Below are 15,167 nucleotides of genomic sequence, written 5' to 3'. Positions count from 1 at the left end.
AGATTAATACTTTAATAACTGCATATTGCTATTTAGATTAATAAGTTATATGGTTTGCTACATTGTAACCTGTTGCCATTGGCGTGCACTTTGAGTTTATTGTATTTTTATTTAATTTTCATTTAATTTTAAAATTTTGGGTTTTGAACCAGCACGCTGGAAAATATATATTATATACACTTTGGCCCAAAATTAGTCAGCACTTTAAGAATTATATATTGCCACACATGTGAAAATTGACCTATACAATACAATACATTTTTATACACCAACACACTACTAGTCCCCACATATAGGTATAAGCGCCATATCTATTACCCCCCTTTGTCTTTGCATCGTTCCACCCGTGGGTGGAAATCAATAGAGGCTGCTCTTACCTTTTAACTTCTCTTTTCTTTTCCTTTCTACATTCACTCTTAAGGATCCATAGCGCAACCCACCCCCCAGTTATACAAGTTGTGGATTGTCCACTTTCCACGTCACCTGCCATGCCACCTGCCACAAGTTGTGGATTGTCCACTTGCAACACACTACTAGTCCCCACATATAGGTATAAGCGCCATATCTATTACCCCCCTTTGTCTTTGCAATCCACAACTTGTGGCAGGTGATGTGGCAAGTGATGTGGCAGGTGATGTGACAAGTGGACAATCCACATCTTGTGGCAAGTGACGTGGCAGCTGACGTGGCAAGTGGACAATCCAAAACTTGTGGCAGGTGGCGTGGCAAGTGACGTGGCAGGTGACGTGTCAAGTGGACAATCCACATCTCGTGGCAAGTGACGTGGCAGGTGATGTGGCAAGTGACGTGGCAAGTGGACAATCCACAACTTGTGGCAGGTGATGTGACAAGTGGACAATCCACATCTTGTGGCAAGTGACGTGGCAGCTGACGTGGCAAGTGGACAATCCAAAACTTGTGGCAGGTGACGTGGCAGGTGACGTGGAAAGTGGTGTGGCAAGTGGACAATCCACAACTTGTGGCAGGTGATGTGGCTGGTGACGTGGCAAGTGGACAATCCACAACTTGTGGCAGGTGGCATGGCAGGTGATGTGGAAAGTGGACAATCCACATCTTGTGGCAAGTGGACAATCCACAACTTGTGGCAAGTGACGTGGCAAGTGGACAATCCACAACTTGTGGCAGGTGATGTGGCAGGTGATGTGACAAGTGGACAATCCACATCTTGTGGCAAGTGACGTGGCAAGTGACGTGGCAAGTGGACAATCCAAAACTTGTGGCAGGTGACGTGGCAAGTGGACAATCCACATCTCGTGGCAAGTGACGTGGCAGGTGATGTGGCAAGTGACGTGGCAAGTGGACAATCCACAACTTGTGGCAGGTGACGTGGCAGGTGATGTGGCAAGTGATGTGACAAGTGGACAATCCACATCTTGTGGCAAGTGATGTGGCAGCTGACGTGGCAAGTGACGTGGCAAGTGGACAATCCAAATCTTGTGGCAGGTGACGTGGCAAGTGGACAATCCACATCTCGTGGCAAGTGACGTGGCAGGTGATGTGGCAAGTGACGTGGCAAGTGGACAATCCACAACTTGTGGCAGGTGATGTGGCAGGTGATGTGACAAGTGGACAATCCACATCTTGTGGCAAGTGACGTGGCAAGTGACGTGGCAAGTGGACAATCCACATCTCGTGGCAAGTGACGTGGCAGGTGATGTGGCAAGTGACGTGGCAAGTGGACAATCCACAACTTGTGGCAGGTGACGTGGCAGGTGATGTGGCAAGTGATGTGGCAGGTGATGTGACAAGTGGACAATCCACATCTTGTGGCAAGTGACGTGGCAGCTGACGTGGCAAGTGGACAATCCAAAACTTGTGGCAAGTGACGTGGCAAGTGGACAATCCACAGCTTGTGGCAAGTGACATGGCAGGTGGCAAGTGATGTGGCAAGTGGACAATCCACAACTTGTGACAGGTGACGTGGCAGGTGATGTGGCAAGTGGACAATCCCCAACTTGTGGCAAGTGACGTGGCAAGTGGACAATCCAAAACTTGTGGCAGGTGACGTGGCAAGTGGACAATCCACAGCTTGTGGCAAGTGACATGGCAGGTGGCAAGTGATGTGGCAAGTGGACAATCCACAACTTGTGACAGGTGACGTGGCAGGTGATGTGGCAAGTGGACAATCCCCAACTTGTGGCAAGTGACGTGGCAAGTGACGTGGCAAGTGGACAATCCAAAACTTGTGGCAGGTGACGTGGCAGGTGATGTGGCAAGTCGCGTGGCAAGTGGACAATCCACAACTTGTGGCAGGTGACGTGGCAGTTGGACAATCCACAACTTGTGGCAGGTGACGTGGCAAGTGACACGCTAAATACAAGTACACTGCAGCTCTCACAGCTGCTGCTACTCACTCTGGTCTCACAAAATTGCTGAAATAGTTAATTTTTGAGCTGGGGAGGGTCTATGATGTTAGCTTAACTAAACACTTCTAGACGCAAACGCGGTAAAAATCGCGGCAAAACGCGCGTTTCTAAACGCCGGTTTCAACATGTGTCCAGCAGCGTTTGCATCTGCGTCTCGTGTGCATGAAGCCTTATTCTATGTTCCAGAGAACACATACCCAGACTATTCTACTGTCCTTGTGGATGAGAGATTATTGGCAGGTGTATGCTCATAGGACCACAAATATGTTGATCAGGCACACGGGTGACACGAACGCACACTCGTTAAACTGATAATGTCTTTTAGAGGTCGACCGATATGGGGTTTTCTCTGGCCGATGCCGATATTTAGAAATCGCAGCGGCCGATATATGATGCCGATTCTTTTTAGGGCCGATGTTTAAGCCATTTTTATTTATTTTTTTTGTTTTTGTTTTTTTCCCTTCAACTCATAAAATCCAAGTTGGACACCTTTCACACTGGGGTGTTTTTCAGGCGCTTTTGGGCTAAAAATAGTGCCTGTAAATTGTCTTTAAAATGGCTCCCCTGCAGTCTGTGTGAAAGTCTGAGTGCTTTCACAATGAGATGCTCTGGCAGGACGTTAAAATTCCTGTGAGCAGCATCTTTGGAGTGGTGTAAACCGCTCCTCCACCACTCCTGCCCATTGAAATGAATGGGCACCACTGCTGAAGCGCCTGCAATGCTATTTGGCAGCAGCGCTTTACAGGCACATTTAACTCATTCCTCGGCCAATAGCTGGGTTATATGCGCCCCACTAGCAGCCGAATAGCGCTGCTAAAATTAGCAGCTTTTACCATCAACGCCTGCCCACTCCAGTATGAAAGCAGCATTCAGTAATAAGTGGTACAGCAAATTTCTTGCATTTAAACATTAAACACAAACCTCCAATCAGTTCACTTGTATAATTTCGATAAAAAAAAACTATATATTAAATACACAAAAACAGGTACTCAAAACTTTTGGACGAAAAAAAGTGCTAACTTTACTGTGTTCGTTTTTTTTTTCTCCAGTGTATATTTTCCAAAAAAATTGCGTTTGAAAGACCTCTGTGCAAATACCGTGTCACATAAAATATTGCAACCGCTATTTTATTCCCTAGGGTCTCTGCTAAAAATATATATATTTTTGGGGTTCTAAGTGATTTTCTAGCGGAAAATACAGTATTTTTTAGGGATGCACCGAATGGGTTTTTTGGTGCTGATACCGAATGAAAAATAAACTAGGCTGGAAACCGATACCGAAACAGCACCGATGCCGAAAATTACTGTTTATAAAAATATTTTTATACAGGAGGTGGTCAGACTGGCGACATGGTACAGGAGGTGGTCAGACTGGCGACATGGTACAGGAGGTGGCCAGAGACTGGCGACATGGTACAGGAGGTGGCCAGAGACTGGCGACATGGTACAGGAGGTGGCCAGAGACTGGCGACATGGTACAGGAGGTGGCCAGAGACTGGCGACATGGTACAGGAGGGGGCCAGAGACTGGCGACATGGTACAGGAGGGGGCCAGAGACTGGCGACATGGTACAGGAGGGGGCCAGAGACTGGCGACATGGTACAGGAGGGGGCCAGAGACTGGCGACATGGTACAGGAGGGGGCCAGAGACTGGCGACATGGTACAGGAGGGGGCCAGAGACTGGCGACATGGTACAGGAGGGGGCCAGAGACTGGCGACATGGTACAGGAGGGGGCCAGAGACTGGCGACATGGTACAGGAGGGGGCCAGAGACTGGCGACATGGTACATAAGTGTGCTGTCCCCTGTGCAGCCAGAGTTGCCGCGAAGAGAGAGAAGAGCCGCCTCCGCCATCTGGATGGGTAATCTGTCTATCACAGTTCCCCGGACAAGGGGGAGGGGCTGTATGCGACAGTGCGCGACGGGGAACACACAGCTATTGAAATTAAAGCTGTGATGTTCCCGGCGCTCTATTGACCAGACGGCGGAGGTGGCTCTCCTGCGTTATAGATCTCCCATGATGGACGGCACCGGGGGCGGTGCTCCGCCCCACCCGCGCCCCGCCCCATTTTCAGCTCAATTATCGGCCGTTTTTTCCTTTCGGCAAATTGCCGAAAAGGGCATTTTCAGCCGATATGTTTCGGCGGCCGAAATTATGGTGCATCCCTAGTATTTTTACTTGTAAGCAACAAGTAATGGGTGGCCTCACATAAAGTAAACATATATATAAAATATAAATATGCACCCTCATCCCAATCAGACTGAAAATTAAATCGAGATCTCTGGTCTCCAATCAGAGATATCGGGTAAGTGTGAGCAAGGGGACTATCGCGGGGCACGTACATTTATTAGATTAATATGAAAAAAGCCAGTAATCCATAAAAATAGTTTATTAAAAATACAAAATATTACAGCTTCGGGTATATATCACAATTTCATAGGGGAAGGTGAGGTAATTCGACTAATTTCGCTTCTCAGCTTCTTCAGGATATTACCTACATCTAAAAATACATTTATTAATAAATATATAAATATACAATAATCATAATACAATAGCAGTACATTTAGCAAATCAAGGGAGACAATGTTACGGTATATAGTGAGAGCGGGGTCTTACCTATCTGCCCTTGCCCCTGAACAAACCAGAACCCGGTCGGGGGAAGGAAAGGAGCCTTCCCCAGGGACTGGGAGGGGAATTAACCCAAACTGCCGATCTAGATCTAAACAAAGGTAATTTTTAGTTTGAGAAAAAAAGTCTTAAAAAAGAAAAAGGAACAATTCCCATAGTGAAGGAGGTGGTGAGGATCACGTGCATTTCCTACACAACGGCCATATTAAGATAGAAGCCACTTTAATAAGAATTAACCCCAAGGTTAATATAGTCAGCATATCAGACCAATCACCATATCGGGGGTCACAGAACCCCTGTGAGAGCAAAATTAGAAACCTTAGTGTGAATGTGAAAATGGTGCCCCTGAACAAACCGGGTTCTGGTTTGTTCAAGGGCAGATAGGCAAGACCCCGCTCTCACTATATACCGTAACATTTTCTCCCTTATTGATTTGCTAAATGTACTGCTATTATTATTGTATATTTATATATTGATGTATTTTTAGATGTAGGTAATATCCTGAAGAAGCTGAGAAGCGAAACTAGTCGAATTAACTCACCTTCCCCTAGGAATTTGTGAGATATACCCGAAGCTGTAATATTTTGTATTTTTAATAAACTATTTTTATGGATTACTGGCTTTTTTCATATTGATCTAATAAATGTATGTGCCCCGTGATGGTCCCCTTGCTCACACTTCCCCAATATCTCTAACCAACAAGTGTCAGAAAAGATTTGGTCTTTAAATGGTTAAACTGAGAATTCTACACGGAGTTCAGTCCATTGAAGAAGAAACATTGTATCTTTCAGCTCGACTTGCAAACGATCAACATATAATCGGCCTTTTTATCAGCACAATCGGCCGATATATCGGTCGATCTCTAATGTCTTTGCAGAGTGAGCACACCCCACCATGCGATCTTTCTGTGCATCGTACAGGGACACTTAGCTGGTGGACATGTCCCCACTCCGCAAACACTTCTCTACATCCCCAAGGAGCTTTCCACTACCAAACGGCTCTCAACCAGCGTCAGTCTGCCCCAGTCAACTCTTTAGAGCGGGCTGCGGGAGCTATAACACTGGGAGACTTATGACAATACTTTAAGTACATTGTGGAGTTTGAAAAGATTTATGCCCCACAGTAGACCAAGAATCCGATCTGCTGGATGACCTGTGCGTTGCCTACCATGCATTGCCGTGTGCTGCAACATAGGTACCCGACAAGGTGTCAGAAGTACAGGTGGTCATGGTGCCTTTTTTCCAGAGACTCCTTTTGTCCCAAGTAGTCAAGTTGACATTGTGTTTTTAGAGCCTAATGCCTGTGAAGATTAAACATTTGTTAGGTTTTTGTTTGTCTATGACCCGATTGCAAAGGTTTTTCTGTGCTTCACAGGATGCCAGGACAAGAAATAACATGACCTTCTTGCTATACCAAAATACTACTACTACAATAATGCATATATACCGGTCTTGTATTATGTATAAATGTAAGGAATAAATATTTTTGTAACGCTGCAAAGTAGCTAACATGTGCACAATCTGCAGATTTTTCACGGAAGCGAAAACGCAGTCGCTGGAATGATGAAACCCCAGACCAGAAGACAATAATTCCTGGGATGCCAACAGTTATACCCCCAGGACTCAGCCGTGAACAAGAGAGAGCATATATAGGTAATATATGTTACCAATTTTAGAAATTGAATTTTTTCAGCTATGCCAAGATCTTATCTTAAGTTGATTTTGTTCAATGCACAAGAGGTAGACCAATTCATCCAATAAATTTTTATATCCTAAAGATTAAGGAATGTTTGATTTTGTTTTAGAATACAAACCTGTATTTGAATGCTTTGTTTTAGTCATGTTAACAGAAAATACAAGGTTGGTGCTCGTAGTATTTTTTTGTGATAGTTTAGGAAGATTGTAAAATTCCTGTTTAGATTAATAAAGTAATCTTAAGACGTTGTTTAATAAACCGAATGCTAGTAATATCAGTTTAAATCTATTTGCATGACGTTTTTAACTGTACTTGAACGTTTTATTTTTGTATCAGTGACATGTCTAGCCTTTTCCCCGTACATTGACACTGCTGCTGGGACCATCAGCCATAGGGAACTGCACACAAGAGAATTTCTCAAAGCCTACTCCTACTAAATGCTGTAAAAATCTAATTTGTGTTTAGGATAATTGTGTATACAGGGTAGTTTAATGTGAACATATATAAAATGGCTTTGTTTTGTAATTGCAGCTACCACACACATCCTGTTCATACCTTTTGGTTTTGGTATATAAGATACCAGAGCTCCCTGGTACCTTCAGACATGGGAAAGCACATTGTATGCAAATATACTTTGACGTATAAGCCGATGTTTAGGCCTAATGCACAAAGGGCGTTAGAGAAAACGAGCTGCAAAGCTACTACCAACACCAGGAAAACTGTAAAACAACCCATTGATTTGAAGTCATGCCACAAGTTAAATCATTAAGATCCTCAGTGCACAAGCTGCACCGAAAGGATCATAAAGGGGAACCCTTGCCAAAGTGGGGAAACTACTGACATGGAGTTCCCCATCAAGGGCATGCCAGACCCTTATTCGAGCATGCAGGCCAGGGGACGAGGGCCTCTTCCTGACAACCCTGGCTGCTTGTCGTGTTTGTGGGCAGGGGGCTTATGGGAATCTGGAAGCCCCAAGGGGGCCCCCAGATCCCAGCCCCCCCACCCCATGTGTGTATATGGGATACATTGTACCCATTCACCCAAAAAAGTCAAAAATAGTACACAGGTTTTTTAATAAAGTAATTTAATTTATTAAAGCAGCTCCGACATCTTTTCGACTTTTCTTCTCCCTCCGCTGTCTCCTTCCTCAGTGCAGAGAGTAGAACTGGCCGAGGAAGGAGACAGCGCAGAGGAGAACCGGCAGTCTCCTTCCTCGGCCGGTTCTCCTCTGCGCAGTCTCCTTCCTCGGCCGGTTCTCCTCTCTGCGCAGTCTCCTTCCTCGGCCGATCACAAGCCCCGCCCAACCCCCTACCCCCGCTTTGCTGTCTTCTTCCTCTGTAATGCTGGGTGCGCCATTACTTATATAGCCACAGGCATGATTGGGGGGTGACGTCACAGGATGCTTCCCCCCCCGCCTGCCAGGCTGCATGCTTTGGTAAGGGTCTGGTTTCTCGGGGGGGGGGGGGTGGGGGGGGTGTTGGTGCTTTATCCAGCGTTAAGCTGTTTGGCAGTGTTTACCGCTCTAACACCGGTGGCCCTGTTTTTAAGCTGTGGAAAAAAAAAAACCCCAACAATCCCTCTTACAGCTCCTAAAAGCCTGTGTGTGTACATGTACACACAGAATAACGTGGAGAGGTGTTTTTGAGCTGCAGAAAGTCTGACGCTGCTGAAAGCAGCTGTAAAAATGTCCTGTGTGCATGAGGCCTTAAAGTGAAAATTGTCAGCCATGTAAAGTCTTTAGTGGACACCACAATATGCCAGATGTCTTTTTAAAGCGGTAGTAAACTCTGAAACCACAATCCACAGTAATCGTGAGGTCACCATGTATAAAATTTACAATCACACTGGAATGCTAATTGGCCTCATTCCATTTTTCTTACGGCTTCTGCAGCTTAGTTTCTTATCTGCTCTAGCTGAAGCAAGCACCATATTTTCATTTGCAGCCCCGATTTTATCCTCAGCTGAACTTCTTCCCTTTTTACTGTCATTGCCAGAATCCAGCATATGTGCAGTAAATGTTAACCAAGCCTTGTTTTTGTACATTGTTGCCATGGCAACATTGCCCCATATAACCAATTAGAGTACACATGCAAATGTGCTCCCTATGTTGATCCTGAATGCCATTGTTCACACCCCCAGTGACGTAGCTAGTCACATAGGATGTTTGAGGAAATCCCCTTTGGGACAGCAATCTCGTGCTATTGCAATGCAGTGCTGATAGACATGGCAACAGGATGTATTGATTGGCACACAGTATGTCGTGAATGGGTGACTAAATGTGCTTGTGCCAGTAATGTCGCTGCACTAATCATTGGGTTATTTCTACTGAAAGGTTCAGATTGGGCCTCTATAAAAGACAGGGATGTGAAAGTTATCGGTGCTTAGCGTGGGGAAAAAGTATTGACTGAGTTTACTACCGCTATAATAGGCGTAAGTCTTTCCTGCATGGCTGTTTACAACTATTTTACTTTCAGAGTTAAGGGTCTTCTGAACTTCCGACTAATAGAGGACAGTGAATGAGGGGAAAAGCAGGCATTATTTGGTGTCCATTAGGTGGAGCAATCCTTAAGCTGCCAGGCCCCTCCCTACAACCAGGACATTTTTTTTTTTTACGCCTTAGGGCCGGTTCACACTGCAGGCGAGGCGAGGCGACTCCGACTTGCCTCGCCGCGACCTGCCGCAGCCTCAGCGGCGACTTGCAAATGACTTCTGTATAGAAGTCAATGCAAGTCGCCCCGGGGTCGCCCAAAAGTAGTACAGGAACCTTTTTTCTGAGTCGGAGCGACTCGAGTCGCTCCTCTCAGAACGGTTCCATTGTACAGAACGGGGGCGACTTGCGAGAGCGAGGCGAGTCGTGTCGCCTCGCATCGCCCGCTGTGTGAACCGGCTCTTATGCACACTGGAGGTTTAGGCTGCATTCACACCTGAGCGTAGCGTGTTTGAACGTTTTTACCGGCGTTTTGTCACACAACGCGCGACAACGAGCGTTTTGTCACACTACAACACGCGACAACGAGCGTTTTGTCACACTACAACGCGCGACAACGAGCGTTTTGTCACACTACAACGCGCGACAACGAGCGTTGTGTCACACTACAACACGCGACAACGAGCGTTTTGTCACACTACAACACGCGACAACGAGCGTTTTGTCACACTACAACACGCGACAACGAGCGTTTTGTCACACTACAACACGCGACAACGAGCGTTTTGTCACACTACAACACGCGACAACGAGCGTTTTGTCACACTACAACACGCGACAACGAGCGTTTTGTCACACTACAACACGCGACAACGAGCGTTTTGTCACACTACAACACGCGACAACGAGCGTTTTGTCACACTACAACACGCGACAACGAGCGTTTTGTCACACTACAACACGCGACAACGAGCGTTTTGTCACACTACAACACGCGACAACGAGCGTTTTGTCACACTACAACACGCGACAACGAGCGTTTTGTCACACTACAACACGCGACAACGAGCGTTTTGTCACACTACAACACGCGACAACGAGCGTTTTGTCACACTACAACACGCGACAACGAGCGTTTTTTAACTTCGGCGTTTTTTTTCAGCCAATAGGAAAAATATTTTTCATCTGCTTATTTTTTCTCGAGCAGATACAGCGTTAAAACGCCCGTAGAAACGCTCGTTGTCGCACTAAACGCTCGAATCGAGCGTTTCCGTTAGTTTCTATGAGAATGAAAACGCCCAAATCAGCCCAATTCGTGCGACAAAAAAGGGTCCGGAACTTGTTTGAGCTTCAGGCGTAGGGCTTCAGGCGACATGGAGTGGAGATGTGAACCATCTCCATTGAGAATAATGGATTTTTTCCCCTCCAGCGTTTTGTAGCTTCAGGCGTAGGGCTACAAAACGTTCAGGTGTGAACGGACTGTTAACGTTCTAAACGCCAGTAGCTTTGCAGTGAGTTTTTCAATGTTTTTGTAATAGTGTGTTTTTTTTGTTTTTTTAGCAATTTGATTCATTAAAAAAAGTCAAAAGATGGTGAGCCACATTTTTGAGCGTTTTATCTGTGTTTTAATGGTTTTTTGACATTGCCATGTTTTTACAGCTGAAAAACTCCTCAGAATCCACTAGTTTTGGGTGTTTAAAGCCAAGAAAAACCCCAGCCAAAATTTGCTAATAGAATATGTGTGCATGGACGGATAGGATAACATGATGGAGTTTGACTGTAGAAAAACATCTAAAGCCAAAAACAGCTGCTGTAAAAACACCCAATGTGCATGAGGCCTGAAAGTTTAAATCTTCCCCCCCCCAAATTTTACAATTGGCACAGAAGGTGTGTAGTGCAAATTCTTGCCTTTATGTAGTTTTATATTTTTCTTTAAAAGTAATATCAGGGGTCTTAAAAGGATATAAGCTTGATTTCTTAATCATACACTACGTGGCCTTCCAGTATTTAGTAACCTTAGGTTAGCTGAGATTGGTCATAGTCAAAAGCATGATCTCAGCTAACCTAACGTTCCTGAATACTGGAACATTAGGGGATGGGCATTTTCTGTATTCTGGGAGAAGCAACTCCTTTTTTACTGCTTTCAAGGCATTTTTTTTTATTTTCTTCTGGAATGTTCTTCAGTTGCTACTGAACCTCATTTGTAGCTTTTTTTTTTTTTTTTTTTTTTTTTTTTATCGAAATTTTTATTTATTTCCAAACAATACAAGAGAAAAAGATCACGCAAATACAGAAAGCACATAATGTATTCACTAACATCTTTGCCCTTGTTCTGACATCAAAAACCCTCTGTAGACAAACCTATAGGACACGCCATCAACACGGGCGCAGAAGAGCAGGGTTGCAGACCCAAACACGTTTCATCAATATCCATATATCTGAATATACTCTGAGTGGAAACAGGCCATGCACAATATTGGTACTCCATTAAATAACCTCAAACTCTGTAGAACAGCAAAGAGCTGTAAAAAGACATAAGAGAAAAACGGAAGACGGGTGGAAATCCCACAACCGGTGTTGTGGGGTCAAAGTGCAGTGTAGATCATCCTAATGATGGAGAACATATGGGTACAGTACCTAATATGTGGGAATCTCTAGGGAATAATGCATCCAACCAGACCAAATGTCCTTGAACATGTCATATTGATCCCTGGTTGTATATAGCCAGCGTTCTGCCTCCATGGTAGCATCCACCACCTTCCAGTCTAGAAGGTAGGGGCAGGTGGATCGTTTCCAAAACCTGGGGATCAGCGAGGATGGCACCCTGTGGAAAAGTCGTAGGGTTGTCTTTGCAATCCATGGGGTTATGGCCTCCCAACAGGTCCAAATCTCTGGCAGGACCACCAGAGATGAAGAAACGTGCCCCGCTGACCACATCCCCCTCCAACACCTAGCTTCCTATCGGAGACCCGATTTCCATAGAACCCCACTGGGAACCGGGGAGGACGTCTTGGGGGCATATTGGCCCATCTTTAGTCAATCCCAGATAGCTAGGGTAGATTGTTTCAAGAGTGAAGTCCAGTCAGATAAGTCCCTGGAAGCCGTGGGGATCCATGGAGCCCCCGATAGATTCCTATCCGCCTGGATCTTTTCCAGTGAAACCCAGAGCTTTAGAGTCATGATGCCAGTTCAGGATTCGTACAAGTGACATGGCTTTATAATAGAGGGCCATGTCTGGGAGACCGACCACACTGTCCGGTTTAGATCTGCATAAAAGATCATGGGCCATTCTGGGATGTTTATCCTGCCAAGCAAACACCCAATGCAGTAAAAAAAAAAAAAAAAAAAAAAAAAATGTGGGAGAGAAATGCAGTATGTAGAAGGTAAATTATCCTGGGTAGTATAGTCATCTTAGGTGGAATAACCCTTCTGAACCACATAAGCGGTAGACCATTCCAAGTTGTAAAGGTGATTGTGAAGGCTGCGAAGGACTGCTGTAAGGAGGAAGCCATCGCAAGGGGGACATGAATAGGCAGGAGTTCTGATTTCCCCAAATGTACCTCAGTCATAAAAAATTGGTAGGGCAATATGAGGGTTCGAGAGTTGGAATAGAAAATCGTACACAGAGCGCTTATATTCGGTCAAGCCGATACTCATCCCGGAAACATCCATGTTGCCTTGCACGATGAGCAAAAAGGGCTCTAGTACCAGGGCGAACGGCAAGGAAAGCGGACACCCCTGCCTAGCCCCGTTGCGTATAAGGAGCTTGGAAAGTACCCCTTTAACTTTTACCCGGGCTGTAGGGTCACCATACAAAGAGGATGCCCAGCCCATTGTACGGTCTCCAACCCTATCTTGCGTAATACTGTCAGCATATAGACCAAATTGACCCGGTCAAAGGCTTTCTCGGCATCCATCGAGGCAACCACACATGGTCCTTGCTCCCGTACACGTTGTGCCCAATGAAGTATATGTAATGCCCCGATCATATTGTCTCTCGCTTCTCGGCCCACCATCAAACTCGTCTGGTCAGGGTGGACCAAAGCTGTTACATGGTCCTGAAGGTGGAGAGCCAGGAGCTTGGTGAACAATTTGGTATCCAAATTTAACAGGGAAATGGGTCTATAGTTGGCACTCAGCAAAGGGTCTTTACCCGACTTGGGTAAGACTGTCACATGTGCAAGCAAGGCTTCTGATGGCAAGGGGCTGGTGGCAGTAATAGTGTTAAAGTAGCTACAAAGAGGGGAAGCCAGAATGGCAGAGAATATCTTATAATATGCATTGGTGAAGCCGTCGGGTACAAGGGCAAACTAGCGACAGCTGCACCAATCTCCTCTGCAGGGAATGGTCTTTCTAGTTCCTCCAACACCCGAGGAAGTAGGGTGGGAAATTCAGAGGCTTTGAGAGATGCCCTCAGTGTCCTCATGGCATTGGTTAACCCCCCCCCCCCCTCATGTGTCATATTGTACAGGGAGGCATAATATCACTTGACCTCTTTTGCTTTAGCATGGGAATCGATCTATCTACCTTGAGCCATCAGGTTGTGGACGTGATGGAAGGTTTTTTTTTTTTTTTTTTATTGCCTCGCTAGAAGCTTCCTACAATTGTCCCTGTGCTCATAAAAGTGGTACGCGTAGTAACGGCGCTTGTCCCTAGCCCTGTGGTCCAAGCATCGGAAGAGATCAGAATGTAGCTTCCCCCCAACTGCTTGGCATCCTCGGGAGTAAAATATTTCTCCCATGTCATGAATCCTATCAAGCAACTCAACCATTTTTTTCTTGATGCAAGAGCCATGAGATATCGGCTCCCCTCTTATAATGGCCTTGTGACATTTCTAGACCACCAGGTTGGACACCCCAGAAGAATTGAGCCCAAAATAGGAATTCAAAGAGCGGAAGGTCGCTTCAAGACCCCTGGATCATCTAAGAGGGCCTCCAGTTCCTTTCCATCTGATGAGCAGCAGTCAGGCAGAAAGTCAGTCACAGGAGAGGGATCCGAAATCGTTACTCTATGGTAGCAGATCGTACATTGCTCAGAATTGATCTACCAAAAGTAGGTCCAATCGGGAATATGAATCAAAAGTTTTGGAGTAATAACTATAATCCCTGTTCCTGTGATGCAGTGCCCGCCAGTTATACACCAGTTGGAGGGAACGTAGCAATTGTTTAACATGCTTTATGGCCCAAAAAGGATTTACCCGACGAAGTGCCCAAAGAGTCAAGTGTAACATTGAAATCCCCTCCAACACTAACCATACCTCACCAAGGTCTCCCCCACCCCCCCCCCCCCCCCTCCTGAGAGTTGCAGAAATAAAAGGGACTGTGCAATAATGGGGGACGTACAGATTAGCAAAGTGTATAAATGGCCATCTATCAACCCTTTACTAAACAGGGAACAACCTTCATGATCAGCCAGTATGGACTCCAAAGAGAAAAGATATGACTTTCTTATGGCAATTGAGACCCCTCTAGCCTTAGGTTAAATACAAGGGGGTGGCTTTGGAAATAGTGCATCTCCTGTATAAAAATAGTCTGGGGCCAGGTGGTGCAATTCTTGCCAAAGTCGACCCCCTCTTATGGGGGCCACAGTGACCTCGGACATTATAAGACAATAACTTTAAGTCACTGGCCATGGCTGGGATTTAATGCAAACCCCCAGATTCAAGACATTAGTACTGCACACCCTGTTGAAATTAATAGAAATCTGGAGTGGAGAAGCCGCCCCTCATTTCGGTACTCCCACTTCCCTGAAAAATAAGATAAAAAGGAATAAGGCAAAAGCAAGACACCTAAAAAAAAAAACTGCAACATCTCAAACCAGACCTAAGAGGGGAGGGTAAATGAAAAAAGCCAGTCCCTAAATACCCTTGTTTGGTATGTTTGTTCAGAAGATGATTGAGCTGGTTTTCTGGCATTTGGACAGATGGAGAGACTGAGGGTGTGGACAGCAGTTTATCTTTGTACAGGCTAGAGGAAAAATATTCAGACCCCGAGTCATAAGTGCTTTCAGCTGATTGGACACTGCCAAAT

General features: G+C 45.6%; 1 protein-coding gene across 2 annotated transcripts in view; it reads left to right on the top strand.

The window, feature by feature from the left end:
- Positions 1-15,167, top strand: part of SF1 (splicing factor 1) — a 133,285-nt gene that overhangs the window by 37,170 nt on the left and 80,948 nt on the right. For both annotated transcript variants that reach the window (XM_077457764.1, XM_077457772.1), the window contains one exon: positions 6,542-6,667. In XM_077457764.1, the coding sequence (XP_077313890.1) occupies positions 6,542-6,667 (126 nt within the window). Of the gene's footprint in view, positions 1-6,541; positions 6,668-15,167 lie in introns of those variants that run through there.

The sequence above is a fragment of the Lithobates pipiens genome, unplaced genomic scaffold (assembly GCF_037356315.1).
Source record: "Lithobates pipiens isolate NorthernLeopardFrog02 unplaced genomic scaffold, aLitPip1_a1.2 Scaffold_10, whole genome shotgun sequence".
NCBI classification, from domain to species: Eukaryota; Metazoa; Chordata; class Amphibia; order Anura; family Ranidae; genus Lithobates; species Lithobates pipiens.
Note: the sequence above shows the minus strand (reverse complement) of the source record. Positions and strands in the feature narration are given on the sequence as shown.